The following is a 19,296-nucleotide window of genomic DNA, read 5'->3' as shown; positions in this document are numbered from 1 at the left end:
CATCTGAAAGGACTACCTGCTTAAAATGGAATTAAGTTTCTGTTTCATTCTCTTCATTCATAAATTTGTGAATTCCGCAGAGCCCAAGTAAGAACAGTCATGATTTTCTTGACTGTCTGCATTCCAGTTAAGAAGGCTTCTAGATTATCAATGAAATTGTCTGAAACTAAAAGCAATTAGGAACTGTGAATGCTAACACAGAAATTTCTTTTGACATCAAGAGTGGGCATGGCAACAAAGCAACCATAAAAACTGGAATATGTAGCCATGGTATTATTGCTTGCCATGTGAGTCCTTTTGAAAACAAGATTCTCAAATATTCTTTAGAGATGTCCACTTATCATAATTTATGACATCATCAAATAAAAGTAATTATCCCGAAGGAATTACAGGGGACAGCAAAACCTGCCCAGAAAGCAGAATCCCTCTGACCTTTTAATTTATCATTTGCAAAGATAAGGCCTGAAAATTAAGCATTGTTTTTATTAACGGCCCCATTAGTCTCCGATGAGCAGTTAGTGTCCCCAGGCTCAGTCTTGTCAAACACACACAGACATTTCTTTAAAAACAACAAAACCCTAGAACCTACCACATCCAGAGCTTATTTCTATAAATTCTGACTTCTCAGAAAGATGACACCACAGTTTTCAGGACCACCCTACATTCTTCAATCACCAGATTCAGGTATAATTTGAATAAAATTTTCATTTAACCCTAAGAATAGCCATTCTATTTGGACTTTATCTTAGATTCACAAAACTCCCAGTGTATATATTGCTGGTCAGGGTAATTTCCCTCAAGCCTCACAACTGCTAAAAATACCAGACCAATCACCGTCCCAGATCACGTTATGAAGTGTGTGAACTAGTGCATTAAAAACTGTGTTAGCACCAACCAGGTTTATTGGGGTAGCTACATTCAAGACACACATGGCATACCTTTAAATAGCACTGTTAAAATAGCAAATAAAATGTCAATGTCTGTCAGGTCTCTGGTTTTTATAAATTGTTTAGACTGGAGACATTGGGGTTTGGACATTGTTCTTTTCATATGATGTAAAAAGAAGAGACCATAGAAAGAGAAGAACAATAAAGCATAGCTCATGTTTGAAGTTCTTTCATGGAAAAACATACTTCGGTTCATTACCCATCCAATCAACAATTTCCTCCCAATCCTTCCGTCTGTGTTGACTTTCTCCCCCTCCTCTCTCTGGGTGGTATTCTGAACTTACACACACTACTCAGGAACTCTAGTTCCTAAGTCACTTCAAAAGAGAATGCTGGTAGAGCATCACAGATCTCTCTCTCTCTCTCTCTCCCTCCCCCCCCCACACACATACACACAGCACACAAACACCACACTCACACACACACACGCCCCACATCATATTTTTAATATGGACCACAATTTTGCTCACCGTGACTATGGTCTTACAAATACACTATTGTGCTCTGACTACAGAACATTTCAGAGAGGAGTAAGACTCTTCAAGCAGGACAGCAACCACCTCCTTACAGAGGAGTTCTGCTCACACCTTAGTGACCATCTCCTCACCCTCCTCCCTCCATCTCTTCCCTTTATTAACACACTACACCCGCCACATCCCCCAAAACAACAACATCTCTGTTTCAGTGTCTTCTCTGGATTTCCCACACTTAATGCAACCCAGACCTCACCTTCAGCTCTCCTGAGGCCACTTTGGAAGCCAGCTCAATGACACAGCCAACAGCCATGCGTGCAGCACCGGACGAGTACAGCTCGTTCCAAATGGTGTCACTGTCCACCTGAGCAAACAGTCAGCAGGGGCCAAAGAAGGAAAGAAAAGGAAAAGAGAAGAGAAGGGTGAGAAGAGGGTGGGGTGGGAGGAGGGGAAGAGAAAGCAAATCCATGAGGAAGGGCTGGCAGACTAACAGCTAAGTGCAATAACATTAGTCTGCAGTCCTGGCCAGCTGAAAAGACCTTCTGGACACGGCTTTGCATATACTTTTTCTCTGCACTGACTTCTCCAATGGAAACACATTCCTGCCATGCCTCACTGCCATTCCCTGTTTAGATTTCTCATTACAAACAGCATTACACAGGCCGGATCTGGCTTAGGTACAGGCCTGCTAGAAACCAGGCCCCATCAGTAGGTAGAGCGAAAACCAAGAGCACTTAGCTAGAAATAAAAATCGGATTTGCAAGTGCTGGAGAAAGAAAACGCCATTCTGACTGCAGGTTTGTCGGGAGCCAAAGACAAGGTTCAGGCAGGTAGCAGTAGCAGGCCATGAAGAGGAAGGAGCAATGGTGGCTCAGCCCCCAGAACGGAAGGGACTCCTCGACCTCCCACTTAGAGGGATTTGATTTACAAAGGGCTTCCTTCTTCTTGGACAGGTACCATTCTGAGGCTGGTTTCAGTGCACACTGCTTCTGAGCTAGAGCACTATTTGTGCACTAGGGAACTAGCATGCCTTTAGAAAATGCCGCTGGTTCTTTTCCATGCACACACTAAGAATGCGTACATTAAGAATATTAAACATACAGTAGTAGTTGTTTTAATTATAATGTGTGTCCCACATCTTACGTATCAGGTATTTCAAATATTGAAATGTCAGTATCAAATGACGGGCAGCTCTGATATCAGATTTCAGAGTGTGTAAACCATGTGAAGTGTTAATAAATGAGATTAAATGTTTGTGGATGCAAATATCAAGCCTTTTCAAATGGGCCAGAGAGGGTTTCCTGCTCAAAACAAGATTTGGTTTTAAAAAGTTGAGAATAAATCTAAGGCCAAGTAACATGGGAAAATGAAATTGATAAAAACAAGACATACTTGCAAAACCCTAACTGGTTTCATGAGTCATGTCACATGTCTATTCATTTCTCGTGCAATCACGATTAACTCTAATCATGGCAAGCTGTCAACAATAGAATCAATAACACATCGCATTGATGTCTGGGAGTCCTGGGCACACGGGTGCTCGATGGATGCTTGAGTTCTGACCCTTATCCAAACAACTGTGACCCCAAGTTGTCAATAAGAAATAAAAAAGTATGAGAGCTATATAACCATGCAGACAAACACAGATAGACACACAGAAAACATGCATCCAGACATGAGAACTATATAACAATGCAAACAAACACAGACAGACACACAGAAAACAAATCTAAACAGAGTGGCTGTGAGGAGAGAAGTTTTTCAAGCCCATCTGCTAGGGGAGACCTCGTAGCTTTGTTATTAAACCTGGGCTACACTGAGCCAATGATTAAATTCTCTGTGCCCTTATTTGCTTATCCATGAAACCATCTTGAGTATCATCAGAGGTTAACAGCACGAACTGTTCTCCCAGAGGCTCTGATCTAGGTTCAGTAACCACATGGCACATCTTCATGCAAACAAAAAAATAGTCTAGAATATTATGTGTATGGTTGCTCCGAGGCTGAATGAGGAGGTGAAAAGCAAAGCCCTGGGAAACACTTCATGAACCGCTGTTGATTGGCGCCATATAGCATAGAATCAGCTTTTTACATCACTAAGCACCTACTGTAACCATAGTAGAGTCTAAATGCATGGGAGCTTGACCTGAGAAGTTAAAGGCTTATCGCTGGCTGAATCCACAGTAGCCAGACTGGACTGAATAACCACGTAGATTCTAAGCACCTTGACGGGTCAGTTTGGAACAATCAGGCATCACTCATTTCTATAAATTCTTAAGGCAGTTGGAAATTTCCTTCTAAAAATGTTAAATACTCCATCGGGTTTGAAGTATTAGATGTTGCTGGGCAGTGTTGGCAGCACACGTATTTAATCCCAGCACTCGGGAGGCAGAGGCAAGCAATCTCTGTGAGTTCAAGGCCAGCCTAGTCAACAGAGTGTGTTCCAGGACAGGCAGAGGTACATAGAGAAACCCTGTCATGAAAGAAAAAAAAAGGGGGTGAAGGAGAAAATGAAATATTATGTTTTATTTCACCTGAAGACTAAAAGGCTTTGGTTCCCACAGATACTTTCGTGTGTGTGAAATCCACCTGCGTGTTCACACACCTTCTGCTTTCTGGAAGTATTCTGTGTTGATAAACAGTCTGGGCCTGTACAATTAGTAGTAATGCATAAAACAGTAGTGGTGACAGTGTGATTTAGATGTGGCTAACATCTGTTTAATATCCAATATGAGTTGTTATTTGGGGATATTTTTTTTTGTAGTAAAGATATAGTTATTGTTCTCAAAGTCTGGTCAATGGATTCTTGAGATTTTTATGGCTTATATCCAAAGTTTTGCTTATCCCCAAACACATCCTCTTTTAGGAATCCATGGGATTTCTCATATGTTCATTTATTCATATGTAACTACGCAGGATACTTATGTAAGAACTGCTCGAATGTCTGTGTTATGTACAGTTTATAATTAGGTGATAAAAATGAGCAAGGTTTGCAGAGATCATCTGATCAATGGCGTCTAGATTTATGAGTAGGTTTCTTTCCCTCAGTGACTCAGCTGTGACAACATGTCACAGGCAGGGTAATTTGCACAGCACAAGTGCATTGGACACAGTTAGCTTTGGCCTGCAGATGACTTTCTGTTCTCACACAGCTTTCCCTTGTTCTCAGGGTCTAATGCTTAGAAGGCCACTTGTCCTATTAGACAAGGAACCCACTTTTCTAATTTCATTTACTATTAATTATTTTCTAAATGCTTATTAAGTACTATCATGGGTTTTGGATTCACTGTAATAGTTTTGGAAGAGTTTTAGGGATATCAAGGCTCTATCCCCAAAAGTTTGTTTACCAGTCCATTTACAAACACACTCCCAAGACGCTATGCTTCCAAATGGTGTTTCAGGATCAACTTAGCTACGAAACACACCTCACCTGTATTTCCACATCTTACAAAACCTCCCGCAGAATAGTTAGACCAAATAAAGTGGAAAAGAGAATGTCATATTGTAAAGACAAGCTAGAGGAACTAGACCAATTGAAGAAAATGTTAAATACATCCCTCCCAAAGAATCCAAGGGAACATACAGGAACTCTAGGATGCTATAAAAGACAGAACCGAAAACAATAGGTATAAGAGGAGAAGAAGGGGAGGGGGGGAAGAGAAGGAGGATCAATGTGAAGGCAAAAAATAAAAAAATAAAATTAAAAATTACTTACAAAAGAAATCATAGAAAAAAAACTTTCCCAACCTAAGAAAAGATTTACTTATCAAGTGTCAGGATGCATACAGAACACTCAAAGACAAGACCGGGAAAAACTCCCTAAGTTGTCTAACCAGCAAAACAATAAATAATACAGGGAACAAAGAAAGGATATTGAGAGCTGAGAAAGGAAGAACTGGGGGTACGGAATGGAAACCCATCATAATAACAGCTGGGTTCTCAACGGAGATGATGAAAATCACGAGGTATTAGACCAATGTTCTACAACTTATAGAAGACTACAGTTGACAGTCCAGACTACTATACCCAGGATAACATTACGTCACAACTGAAAGAGAAAGAAGCAATTTACACGATATGAACATATTAAAAAGCAACAAGAAGAATTAAAAGGGTTTTCTTAATTTAATTTTCATTTAAAGGAAGAACTCAACAAGATATCACAATCCTAAACACACATTCACTGAAGCAGGAGTGCCCAACTTCATAAAGACACAGACAAACCCCAACACAGTAAGAGTGGGTGATTTCAATCCCAACTCTCATCAATGGACATGTCATCTGCTATTAAAACTAAGTCGAGGAACACTGCAGTTAGATGACATCATAAATCAAATAGGTATCTATAGAACACACACATATATAAAACAGGTATCTATAGAACAACCCACCCTAACACTAAAGGATATGCGTACTTGTCAGCAACCCAGGGAACTTTCTCCAAAATATATTACCTATTAAAACACAAAGCAAGTCTTGATATAGAAAAATCGATATCATGTCTTGTATCCTATGTAGCCACTACGGAATAATGATGGTCTCAACAACAGCAAAGAGGATAAAAGGGACACAGACTCATCGAAGCTGAGCAACACACTACTGAATCCAAACTTGGTGAAGGAAGAAATCAAAAAGGAAAATTTAAAATTCATAGGATTTAACACAGCATACCCCAATCTATGGGGCACAGTGAAGGAAGTTCCAAAAGGAAAGTGTATAGCGCTATGTGCCAACATAAAATATTATAACATATCTCATATTAATAACTTAATAAAACATATGAAGTCCTTAATAAACAAGAAAACCCAACAGCCCAAAAGTACATGGGAAGAAATAGTTAAAATCAGGCTGAAATTAATAAAACAACAATGAAAAACTTACAAAGAATCAATGAAACAAAGACTTGGTTATTTGAAAAGACCAACAAGATTGATAAGTTCTTGCTTAAACTAACTGAAAGAGGATTCAAAATAACAAAATTCAAGAGAAAAAAAGAGAGATTACAATGGACACTGAAGAAACTCAGAAAATCAAAAAACATACCTTAAAAAACTTATAATCCATCAAACTGGAAAATCTTAAAAAAATCAATCAATTTCTAGATAATATACACTGTACTAAAGTTAAATTCAGATGAAGTAAATAATTGGAATAGACTCATGACATCTAGCTAGATAGAAACAGTAATTAATTTTAAAGGGCCAGATGGATTTGGTGCAAAATTCTACCAGACCTTCAAAGAAGACCACCAACAGCTCTCAAATTACTCTAGAAGTATCCTGATATGAAATTAACACACAGCTGGGTGGTGATGTTGCACACCTTTAATCTCAGCACTAGGGAGGCAGAGGCAGGCAGATCTCTGTGTGTTCAAGGCCAACCTGGTCGACAAGAACTAGTTATAAGATAGCTAGGGCTGTTGCCCTGAGAAACTCTACCTCAAAAAAACAATAAAATAAAATAAAATATGGGCTGTTGAGATGGCTCAGAGGTTAAGAGCACTGGCTGCTCTTCCAAAGGTCCTGAGTTCAATTCCCAGCAACCACATGGTGGCTCACAACCATCCAAGATGAAATCTGGCTCCCTCTTCCGGCCTGCAGGCATATAGAACACTGTATACATAATAAATAAATCTTAAAAAATAAAATAAAATAAAATTAACATACAACAATTGGTGGTCCTTTTATAACAAATGGCAAAACATCTAGAAAGAAATCAAAGAAATAAAACCATTCAAAAACACCTTGAAATACTTTAGAATAACTGTAACCAAGAAAATAAAAGTATTTGTACAAAGAACAGTTTTTGGACATTAAAAGAGAAGAAAATTAATTGAAGGAGATACCAGAAGATGAAAAGAATTCAGTGTTCATGGATTGGTCAGATTAAATTTGTGAAAATAGCCACCCCACCAAAAACAATCTAGATGCAATGAAATCTCCATCACAATTCCAAGGCAATTCTTTACAGAAATGAAGAAAAAAATCTTAAATTTCATATGGAAATACAAAAGACTCAGGATGTCCAAACAATCCTCACAAACCACAATAACAACAACAAGAACAGATCTGCTGCAGGCATCACTGCCCCGGATGTCTGGTTATACTTTGGAACGACAGCGATACGAACAGCATGGGACCAACACTGACGCAGACTCTGTGACCAGTGAACTAGAATTGATGGCCCATATGCAAATCCATGCTCCTACAGTCCACTTAATTTTTGACAAAGAGTCCAACAATATATAGGTGAAGAGAGTATCCTCAACCAATTGTGTTGGCCAAACTGATGACATCATTTAGAAGATGGAGGTCTGATCTTTATCTTTTGCCCACTGTGCAAACTCCACGTGGATCAAGGAGTGGACACCCTGCGCCTATGTTTAAAACCATTGGCTGAGGGAAGTCTTTTCTCAACAGGACCCTAACAGTGCAGGCATTAGGACCAAAAATAAATGGCACTTCGTTAAGCTAAATTGTTTTTACAGAGAAAAGAACACTATTACTTGAGAGAAAAGGCAGAATTTGAAGTAAATCTTAACAGCAATGCATATGACAAAGGATTAATATCTAGAATATACAAATACCTCAAATAATAAACATTGAGATAACAAACAACTCAATTAAAATGGGGCATAGAACAAAACAGTTCTTGAAAGATTATATACAAGCCGGATGGTGGGTGGCACTCGGTAAGCAGAGGCAAGTGGATTTTTGAGTTTGAGGCTAGCCTGGTCTACAGAGTGAGTTCCAAGATAGCCTGAAGATGCACAGAGAAATCTTGTATCAAACAGAAAAAAAAAAAGAGATGAAATATAAATGACTGAGAAACATCTTTTAAATGTATAACATCCTAACCATTAAGGGAATGCAAATTAAAACTATTTTGAAATTTAATCTTTAGAAAGGCTCCAAAGCCATGACCAGGCTGGTTCCACAGGTATCACTTATGCTCAGGGTGAGGATGAATGATCTCAGATCAGATGGTGTCTGTGTGCTGTCTAAAAGGACAGAGGCTATTGAGTTCCAAATAATGTTTATTTTAAGGGATGGATGGCATGGTGTTTTAATAGAAGTCCTAGTTGCTATACGGTTAGAGGCAACATTTTAATTATTAATAATGGTAAGAATCAACTTTTTAAAAGTCCCAGGGCATGCTAAACCAAACTTATCTGTGCTAAATATTTGTGCTCTTTATCTATATTCAGGTATTCATTGATTTATCTATTTCACAGTGCTGGGGATAGACCCAGAAATATAGTACATGCTGGGCAAACCTTCTACCACCTAGGTATTGTTACCCCAACCATTGGAGGGCCACACTTTATACAAAGTTTAAAAGCTCCAAAGTGAAGAAGGCAAAACCACGGCTCATATGAACTAACCGGGCTGCTTCCTGTGTAGCTGAGATCAAAGCTTAGCCCAGGAGACTCCTCAGGGTAGGGCATTTGGGAGGCTGACCTCCGAGTTCAGGAGGTGTGCTCATGATTCCAGACCCTGTATCACGGCTGCCACTAGAGAACAGCGGGTTGGACAGAATGAAAAATAATTAGGGCTTTTATTCCGTTCTTATTTTGTCATCTAACCTCATCCTTAGTCATTAGAAATTATCTTTTATAAAAGTATTGCTGCATGACAGATGGGAAATATAACATGAGTTAATCCATGTCTTTCAAGTTGCAATGGCTGGAGAGGCCTTGATTTCACAGAAAAGGACTTTCCTTCCAAACTGAACAAAGAAGGAATCTTATCTGAGTAAAAAGGACACAAAACAATGCAAATCAGGACTATGAGAAATGCACTTGAAGTATTTATATTTGTAATAACTTATAAATAGTCATTTTACTGAAATGTATAGGAGAGAATGGTTGCTAATACCGTGTCTAGTCACATATGAAGAATTTGTATCTAGTGGTTTCCAAATCCTAGGACTAGAAGAAATGAATGTCAAATATACTTTTACAAATAATTGCAGGGCATCCTCCCTATTCCCTTCTAGTGGTAGCATGCTAAAATACTGTTCTCCACATAGATCAACGAGACCTCAGGTTCTGTATTGACATGAATGGTAGGCACCTTAAGGACCAATCCTCCCATTCTCAGATTACTTAAACATTGGCAAATTCATTAAATAATAGAAACTCCAAGAAAAATGAAAGCGACACCACCCCCATCAGAATAGCTTTGAATTCATCAGAGCACACAGTGTGTTTCAGAAAGGGTGATGGAACACAGCACCAGTAAGCGCCCAGTAAACATTAACTCAAACAGAAAAGAAGGAAAGGAAAAAAGGAAGGAAGGAAGGAAGGAAGGAAGGAAGGAAGGAAGGAAGGAAGGAAGGAAGGAAGGAAGAGAGAAGGGATGAGAGAGAGAGAGAGAGAGAGAGAGAGAGAGAGAGAGAGAGAGAGAGAGAGAGAGAGAGAGAGAGAGAGAAGGAAAGCTGGGGGGGTTGGTTCTAACATTACTTTCTATTCAGCAGCACATCAAAGAACAAGAATCATCTGTGATGATGCTGGAAGCCAGAAACTCCCTCCAATCAGCGAGCTCCATGTTTAAGCAACATATGGATCTAGTTCAGCCGGAGTTTCCTGAATGAATATGGGCCTTTGCGGGCTTTCCAAGCACATGGAGCAGTGCTCCGTCACTGGCACTGGAAACAAAGCTAATGGCCTGCAAAGCCGCACGTGATAGAGATTAAGCTACCTGTCCTGAATGGATGTGATGGTATTTAAACTGGAGAGGGAATGACTTAGAGGAAAAGGAATTTAGGCACCGGCTCCTTTGTAGGATCTGAACGTGGCCAGTTGATTTCTTTTGGAAATAGTTCCAGAGCTAAATATAATACTACTGTGCCCATTAAGAAAATGGGTTTCCTATGAGGTGGGCATGTGGCACATGACAGTTGCTGCGATGTCTTGAACATTTCACCCTGCAAGCTGGTCACTGAAGCCCCTCTCCTGGCACTAAGCAGTTTAGTGAGCATTTGCTATTATTGTGCTGGGCTCCTAAGGCCGTGGGCATGCCTGAATAATTGAGTTTAAGCTTAAATAATGATCAGATGCCCTGGGAGACCCCCTGACAGACACCAGACTCAACAATGAAGCAGAGGTTTTTCATCACGGCACAGACTCTGCCTTTGGAAGCATGCTATAGAATCGTTAGTGGCAAATGCAATTAAGGGCATTTTGAAGTTTGCATTCTCCCAGGTAGTGCACTTATTTTAAAGCAGCCGTCTACTGTGAGTCAACTGTTTCTGTATGGAGCATTCTGGTTTGGTAATATAGAAAACAAATCCAGTGTTTTCAGATTGTTAAAATAATTCTTACTTTGTTTAACATAAAATACTGTGTTTTTATATTTTTGACTAGCTTATTCTGTTTTAAGCAAGCCCTATATGCTGAGTAAGCTGAGAGCTACAAGTCAAATTTCTTTTTCTTAAAATAATATTTTGTTTCATTTAAAGGGTATTTGAGAATATTAATATTTTTTTCTATTCTGAACCCATCACTCTTAGAGCTAGATCCAGAAATGCTAATCTTTTATTTCGGGCCATGGACACAGAAGGGGTGGCAGTAGAGAGTCCACAGAAAGGTGATGGAGGAAGGTCATTGGCTAATAAAGAAATTGCCTTGGCCCATTTGATTGGCCAGCCTTTAGGTGGGTGGAGTAAACAGAATAGAATGCTGGGAGGAAGAGGAAGTGAGCTCAGATGCAGAGCAGCTCCTCTCAGAGACAGACGCAAAGCAGCTCATCATCAGGGCAGACACGATGAAGCTGCCACCCAGGATGGACATAGGCTAGAATCTTCCCGGTAAGTGCACCTTGGGGTGCTACACACATTATTAGAAATGGGCTAGTCCAGCTGCGAGAGTTAGCCGAGAAGAGGCTAGATATAATGGGCCAAGCAGTGTTTAAAAGAATACAGTTTGTGTGTTGTTATTTCGGGGCATAACCTAGCCAGGCAACCAGGAGCTGGGGCGGCAGGAACAGAGCCCGCAGCTCCCACAACAGAAAGGAAAATCTAACTTCTTAGCAGATTCAGTGGACGTGGGTGTGTCAGATGGATCATCCCATAAATAGATTCGCCAGCATCTCACACGTCCATGTTGATACTGCGGCACCCCCGCGTATGTGCTTTACCTGTTTTAACACTGAGGTGCGTGACTAGTTTCTGCTGGAAGAGGAGAAGCTGAACCTTAGAGAATTTAGGCAACTTGAACATAAATAGTTAATAAATTGCTGGGATTGTACCTAAGTCTGCCTTGGTCATCAATCATATTGGCTGAATCGTGACCTCCTCCCTGACATTGAAGTCCTTATTGTGTCCGCATTTGGAGACAAGGTCTTTCAAAGTCCCATAAGGTTGGATGTATTATAAGGGTGTATTGCAAAATAATGGATTTCTTTATAAGGGAAAGAGATACAGGAAGCATACTTATGAACAATCGGAAGACCAGGGCAGGAGCCTTTGAAAAGTTAGACGCACCCACACTCTGATCTTGGATTTCTCTCCACCTATGAAGAAATAGCTTTCTGCTTAAGTTGCCCAGTCGCTAGTATTTTGTTTTGGCAACATTAGCTGGACTAATAGGAAGGTGAACTTCACATCTGGTCTATACATGTTTGCTGCACAACATCCCTATTAATAATACACCATGACGCTGATGGAAAATGCCCTAAGCCTGGGACGGTGGTTGGCTTCTAACCACATCTCAAGGATGAGACACATAAGAGAGATTCTCTCAGTTGTGCTAAGATAATGAACTGATGGATATGAGCAGTGATCTTATGCTCACACTTCTATGGTCAAGATTTCACTGCAGATAAGAACCTACAATGTATTATTAAAGGTCTTCCCCACACCCTCCCCCCCCCCGCCCTCTGGTTCAGGTCCTGTAATACGTTTGTGATTTAATGAAGAGCTTCCCTCTCTTCTGCAGTTAGTACATTCCAGGACTTCAACTCCCACTTGCCCATGCTTTGGGCTTCACTTTATGCGTCCTGTGACATTGGGTCTTCACTAAACCACCTACACTGTACAGTGCCTGCATATCTGGACATTCTATGGCCATGGACTTCCTTGACTTCCATAGAAATTTCTCTCTCCAGTATCTATTTTCCAAAAGGAGATAGATTGTATACAGCACAAGACAACTAAGTCCCTAGTTATGAGATAGTGGGACTCTGTTATCTGATCTCTGAAGAAGAAACAAAAGAATCTTTAGAAAACCTCAATTTCAAATGCGGGCAATGGCCACGCCCTGTGTGATACCCAGGGAAGATCACTGTTCACCTCTCACTGGACATCTTCGGCAAAGAACCCAGGCCTAGAGAAGTTAAACAGTGTGCAGCTACTCTCAGAATCCTGACACTCAGGGCAGGGACCCTGCTTGGGTAGCGCAGACATTACCCGTACACACTGTGAGACGTGCAGACTGTCTGGTCCCACCCGGTCCTCACTGTGAAGTTAGAGATGCACCTGAAGTACTGGCCATCAGGGCTTTGGATCCAAGTTTAGTAATTAGTAAATCAAAGCCCCTGTGCTTCTGTGTCCTCACTGACGTTTCTGAAGGTAAAGCCTACCAGTTATGGCCCTGGATTAGCACCCTATGGCGTCACGGTTTTCACGGCAGACCATCTACTGTTTCAGCAACCACGTCAGATCGCAAGGGTACAAGCCGGGCCTCCCAGGGCACACACACGCGTTTGCTCCCCAAAGCCACTGGACTATTTCATGGGGATGGGGTGGAGGTATACTAACCCTCAGGGAGGGTCGTGTAATAAGGGAGGCTTCTTGGATTCTATTGGGTAGATGCAGAAACTGAAACTCGGATCAATAATTGGCAGAGGCTTTGTATGGCCAAATTTTTAGAATTGCAGATTGAAAGAAGACATCTTAACATCATCATCAAACTATTCAGGAACCATTCTGCAGTGACTTTGCCATTCTCTAAAACCCCGCAAGACCTCTTTGATTCAAAGTGACTGTCATTTATTTCCTCCTGTGGGATGGCGCTGGGACTCATAATTCTCATGTTCCTTGTTGTGCTCTTCCTCCATCATCTCTACAGCCTGTAATGATGTGTATGCTCGCTTCTCTCATGATGCAAAACAGACGTGTACATAGTCATGTCATGTTCTGTTGACACCCCGAGACTCTTGAAATGGAGCTGAGATAGATTCGTGATGACAACAGGCAGACAAACCCACATACGTTCTCTCTTCTCCTCAACTCTAGGAGGAGACATGACTGACAGCCCACTCCTGTGGGATCACTTGTAGGCTGTAATGCCCACACCTTAGCTTCTTTAGTCATGGAGAGATGAAAAATAAACAGAGCGGCTATGGGGAAGACCTCAGGTTCCCGGTAAAAGCATGGATATGATGAATGAACACTGTGACTGATATTCCATATGGAAAGAAGTCATGAACTTCGTGTCACCACCGGGAGTCAAGGGGAATGCTGACAGCCTTAACACGCAACCGCAACCATTCCCAGTATGACCAACTGCTTTCTGGAAGATTCACGGATCTCGCAGGTGTGAATTCTAGTTACTCATCCTCTTCAGCAAAGTATCCCTTTGCTCTTTAGTTGCCAGAAATAAAGGACAGAGTGTGTTTGCTTTAGCAGTGGGGCTGTATCTCGACACTTGAAGGATGCTTACTTAAAGATACTGATGCACTCATAAGTGTGTCAAATAGTATACAGATTCTATAGGTTAAAAGGGCCAGGCCAGCAATCTGAGCATCCTGTTGTTGTTACACATAGTTTCAGTGAGTACTCATCCGTCCTGTTAGAACTGAGTAAGAAATAGAGCCAAGAAACACTGTTCTATGATTTACTTACCACTTCATTTTCATCTGAAGTATATACCATGTAAGGAGTACTTCATAATACACTAATCCTGTATTCATCAGATGGCAAATGTTATAACCCTGTTTCTACAGAGAGCAGCTTAATAAAATTAAGCTGACTCAGTAGGTGTGTGGAATGAGATTTCCTTTGCATTATCTCAGTGGTTTGGTCCAAGGCGTAGATTTCCCAGAGACATGCTTTCTACTGACATGAAATCCTTTTAACCCTAACCCATGGGAACTAGATTTAACCCTTCATAGGAGTTTTAATAAAGAAGAAAATGCTTTTGGTAAAAGAAGAAATTATATTTTTTTCCTTGTGGTTTGGGGTGTTTTGATTCCATACCTGACTGGTGACAGTCATATGAGGTTAAATCACAGCCCACCTCTATTCCAATAACCCCTATTTGTGTGACTCAAGGAAGTGGCCTCTCTGAAGCGCAGTTTCTCTTCTATAGAATACAAAGTTTTCATGGCATCCTTAGGAACGAGATTCCCGGGCCTATTGTGCAGACTGAGAAGACTGACGTGGATTGTCATTGAACGCTTGCCTATGTACTTGCCATTTTCTTCTGTGAGGCTGTGGACCATCCCAATTTTTCCAACACTAATGTGACATGTTTCATCATCTTCTCTGTGGAGTCACTTCCTCTAAAACATCTTATCTGTCCCATTCTTGATGGATAATATCAGCACCAAAATCAGTCTTCTGGGCACAATTCCAAATGTGCCCAAAATGTACTGATAATGTATCAACACAGAATACGCTGAGGGTAAAGACTGGCATATGACAGCAAAAAGTATTCCTAAAATGCAGATATCATCACTTGTGTTCCATGGAACACGTTCCTATGATACAAAATTAGAAGTCATAAAATAAATATGGGGACGTCAGGAGCTGGACAGATGGCTCAGTAGTTAAGAGTACCTGCTGCCCTTGCAGAGAACCCGTTTCCAGCACTCATTTTGTGTGGCTCATAAATACCTGTAACTCCAGTCTCAGGTGACCCTACATTCTCTTCTGTCCCCCACAGTGCCTTCAATCCCAGCACTCCGGAGACAGAGATAGGGGATCTCTGTGATTTCAAGGCCAGCCTGATCTACAGAGCAAGTTCCAGGACAGGTTCCAAAGTTACACAGAGAAACCCATGTTGAGAATTAAGGGGAGGGTCATGAGATGGCATTTATTGGCCCATGTAGTAACCTAATGAAACCTACTCTCCAGCGTCTTGCAGCTCAGATATAAACGAGGAGGAAACAGACATAGATAAATGCGTCATAACAAAAATGCCAGCTGAGAAGCCACAAAAACACATGTACATCTTCTGTGGGACAATGGTTTTACCCTGTAAAGATTTGTTTCTTGTACTTGTTTAGTAAAATGCTGATTGGCCAGTAGCCAGGCAGGAAGTATAGGCAGGACAACCACGCAGGAAGTAGAGGTGGGGCAATGAGAATTCTGGGAAGAGGGAAGTTTCAGTCTGCAGTCATCACCCGACAGAGAGGAAGCAAGATGTGACTGCCTCGCCGAAAAAGGTACCAAGCCATAGGACTAACACAGACAAGAATTATGGGCTAATATAAGTTATAAGAGTTAATAAGAAGGCTGAGCTAATAGGCCAATCAGTTTACAATTAATATAGGCCTCTGTGTGTTTATTTGGGCCTGAATGACTGCGGGGCCAGGCAGACAGAAACCTCTGCCAACATGCAGATATGCTACATGAAAGTCATGTCAGACTTGAAAATGGGCAGATGCTAGAGGACGGTGCATAACTTTAGCTTGACAATTTAAATAATAAAGTATATAGAAATAATAGCCCCAGAGACTGGGAACCCCAACACACAGTCTCAGACATTGGGGTCACTCACACAGACCACATGTAAGTCCTAGACCTTTGAATGTCTAGATAAGTATATTTGCACCTAGGCTCTTCCTGTCATTCCTGGCCAGATCTTTGGAGATCTTAGGATTTCAAGGTGTGTTCATCACTCCTCCATACTGGCCTACTGCACCAAAATCCAGAAACTAAAAGGAAGTCTACCTACTCTGGGTTCTGGACAAAACAACCCTCCTATGGTTGTTTATGACTTCACAGTGAGGGTAGGCTAGCTCTCCCAGATGTCTGGGTAGTTGTGACTCTTTCCCGACCTTCTGAGTTCTCACTGCTTCTATACTATAAAATAGTGGTCTCTATTTTCTGGACTCCTCTGATGTGGGATTCCCGTATGTATGCTGTGAATATCATTGGTTAATAGAGGAATTGCTTTGGGCCTATAGCAGAGCTATAGGGGATCAGAGCTAGGCGGGAAAAACTAAACTGAATGCTGGGAGAAAGGAGACAGATGCCTGATGGAATTTTACCTGGTAAGCCACAGCCACATGGTGATACACAGACTAATGAGATGGGTTAAATTAATATGGAAGAGTTAGCCAATAAGAAGCTAGTACTAATAGGCCAAGCAGTAATTTAAATAATATGTGTGATTATTTCTGTGTGATTATTTCAGGGCTGAGCAGCCGGGAACTAACAAGCAGCCTTCCTACAACACTCCTCTTCAAGCCAGTCACTACAAATTCTGGGGCTCTCAGTCCAATTCTCACTTTTCCTATTCTAATTGTGAAAAGGTAGCACTTTCCCACTATCCTCCAGCCCAGTATTCTAACCACGCAAGACGCAACACCATGTTTGTTTACTTTCTCCCATAACAGTCTTCAGAAACACATACTCGCACACACAGGCTCACACAGAGATACACGTATACAAGCACACACACACACACACACAAAAATCATACACACAGTCACACACAGATACATCTGCACACAATACACACACAAACACAATATATAAATACATGTACACACTAACACAAAACACATACACATTTACACCCTCACACAACACACACATATACACACACTCATAACACACTCACATACTCACACAACACACGCACATGCTCACACAATACACACACACATACACACATATACACACACAATACACACATGCACACTTCAACTCATATATATCCATTGTTTCTCTCTCTCCCTCACTAGTGTTTAAGTTGCATTGGGATTGTTTTTTATTTTAGTTTTAGATTCTAACAGAAGAAACATCTTGTTTTATGTTAACTAAAACAGAAACTTTGTTAATAGAGACAAAGCAGACAAAGTAGACAAGGTCAGATGTGTTAGGGGTGGTATGGTTGTAGTCACAGGCAGTCGGAATAATGGAACATTACTATTGTGTACTGGCGTTTAGTTTGTTACGAGGCTGGGTTTCTGACACTGAAATCCTTGGAGATCGAAGTATAACAAAAACAAAACAAACAACAAAAACAAAATAAAAACCTTGTGAGTCTGATATTGTCATATCTAAATGGAAACGCTGAGCTGGGACTCAGTTTACCACACAGCAAGCTGTCAGAAGATTATTTATATCTGGATAGTTCCATTTCCTTTATTTGCTCTTAACTTTCACTTGGTCTTACATTTTTCTTGAGAGTTAGAAGTGACAATCAGATGTTTGTATGTTTAAATCTAGTCAGTATGTTTCAATTTTCTGGGTTTTTATTTCATAATACCGCATATGGTTTTTAATTAATTAATTAATTAAATGTGTATGAATGTTTTGCCAGCGTGTACATAAGTGCACCACATGCATGCATCAGACATGCTGGGTGGAGTTATACACACTTGTGAGCCACCAGGTGGGTGCTGGGACACAAACCCACGTTCTAGACGGAAGTCCCTGTCCTTACCTACAGAGCCATCTCTCCAGCAGCTCACTCTGTGTGTGTGTCATTTTATATAAAAGCTCAAACTCATCTCATTAATTTATCTACAGCGACCACAGGGTCCACAGCTAAGCTTTCTGTGCTCTCAATATTTATAAAATGTCAGCATTTACAGTAAACACTGAGTACCATGATGCTGTCATCAATACTCCACCGCTATTATACGATTGAGGATATACAATTAGTATAATCTATATAATACTAGAAACTTCCTGAAAAATAATTCTTGCTACATTTTTAAGTCAAGGGCAACATGAGTTTTTAATAGAATTCACAACATGAAATAAAACTAAATGATTTCAGTAGGACAGTCTTACCAATCTGACTTTTTCTAGGTGTTGTGGGTATCCTCCTAGTATCATTTATGCCAAGTTTAAAACTAATGAAAATCCAAACACCACTAGGCTGAGGACAAGGAAAGGAGACATGAGAAACCATGTGAATCTTCTTGTGCTGAGGGGATGGTCCTGATGCTGGTTTGATCCAGGGATGGGGGGAGCATGCATAGTTACATTGAGCTCTGGCGCTGACTGCAAACACCTCTGAGCTGCATGTGTATATAAGGGGAATGAGCATTATCTTGATTTCTCTGTGTGAGAGCAGACGTTACCCTCACTCTCTCTCTGCTGATGTCATAAAAGGCATTGTGCCTACAGAGGTTACTGGTGTGGAACAGCACGAGATGAGATTTGATTTAAAAAGAGGTTCCTCAGTCAATACCAGAACCTAAGGAACACCCAGATGTTTGGCATGCTTCAACACGAAGTGCTCTAGCAGGTCGGGAGAGTAGAAATTCTCTCCCAGTGACATCAGATTGGTGCAATGGTCAAAAATACAGAGGGGCATTATGACCAGGAGAGTTATGCCAGGCTGCCTCCCCAACTCTCTTCATTCAGACAGATTCGCTCTACATGACTCCCACAACCATCCACAGCACAGTACTCAGTGTTCTCAGGGATCTTCTCACAACTGTGCACCCCTACACCATCCTTCTCCTTCTCTTCTGTGGAAATCCACTCGCCTGTACCCTCACAGTGCATCCGACCAAACCAGGCCATCCCCGGGCCCGAGGAACTCAGTCTTTGCAATCCTGGACCTCTTCCCGCCTTGCAGTCACCACCCGACAGCACAGGTTACACTTCTAAAACATTAGTAATGTCTTGAAGAGGACAATTCTAAATAACAGATAAATCCCACTGCTGACTGAACCTTTCATTGTA

The 19,296-nt window shown here is 41.0% G+C and overlaps 1 protein-coding gene across 1 annotated transcript in view; it reads right to left on the bottom strand.

Moving 5' to 3' along the window:
• Hdac9 (histone deacetylase 9) overlaps positions 1 to 19,296 on the bottom strand; it is a 474,463-nt gene that overhangs the window by 177,017 nt on the left and 278,150 nt on the right. Inside the window, exon 17 of the mRNA XM_057782117.1 lies at positions 1,677 to 1,784. Coding sequence (XP_057638100.1) covers positions 1,677 to 1,784 — 108 coding nt within the window. The remainder of the gene's footprint in view (positions 1 to 1,676; positions 1,785 to 19,296) is intronic.

The sequence above is a fragment of the Chionomys nivalis genome, chromosome 10 (genome assembly GCF_950005125.1).
Source record: "Chionomys nivalis chromosome 10, mChiNiv1.1, whole genome shotgun sequence".
Lineage (NCBI taxonomy): Eukaryota > Metazoa > Chordata > Mammalia > Rodentia > Cricetidae > Chionomys > Chionomys nivalis.
The sequence above is the reverse complement of the archived record's forward strand: the minus strand, read 5'-3'. Positions and strand labels throughout refer to the sequence as shown.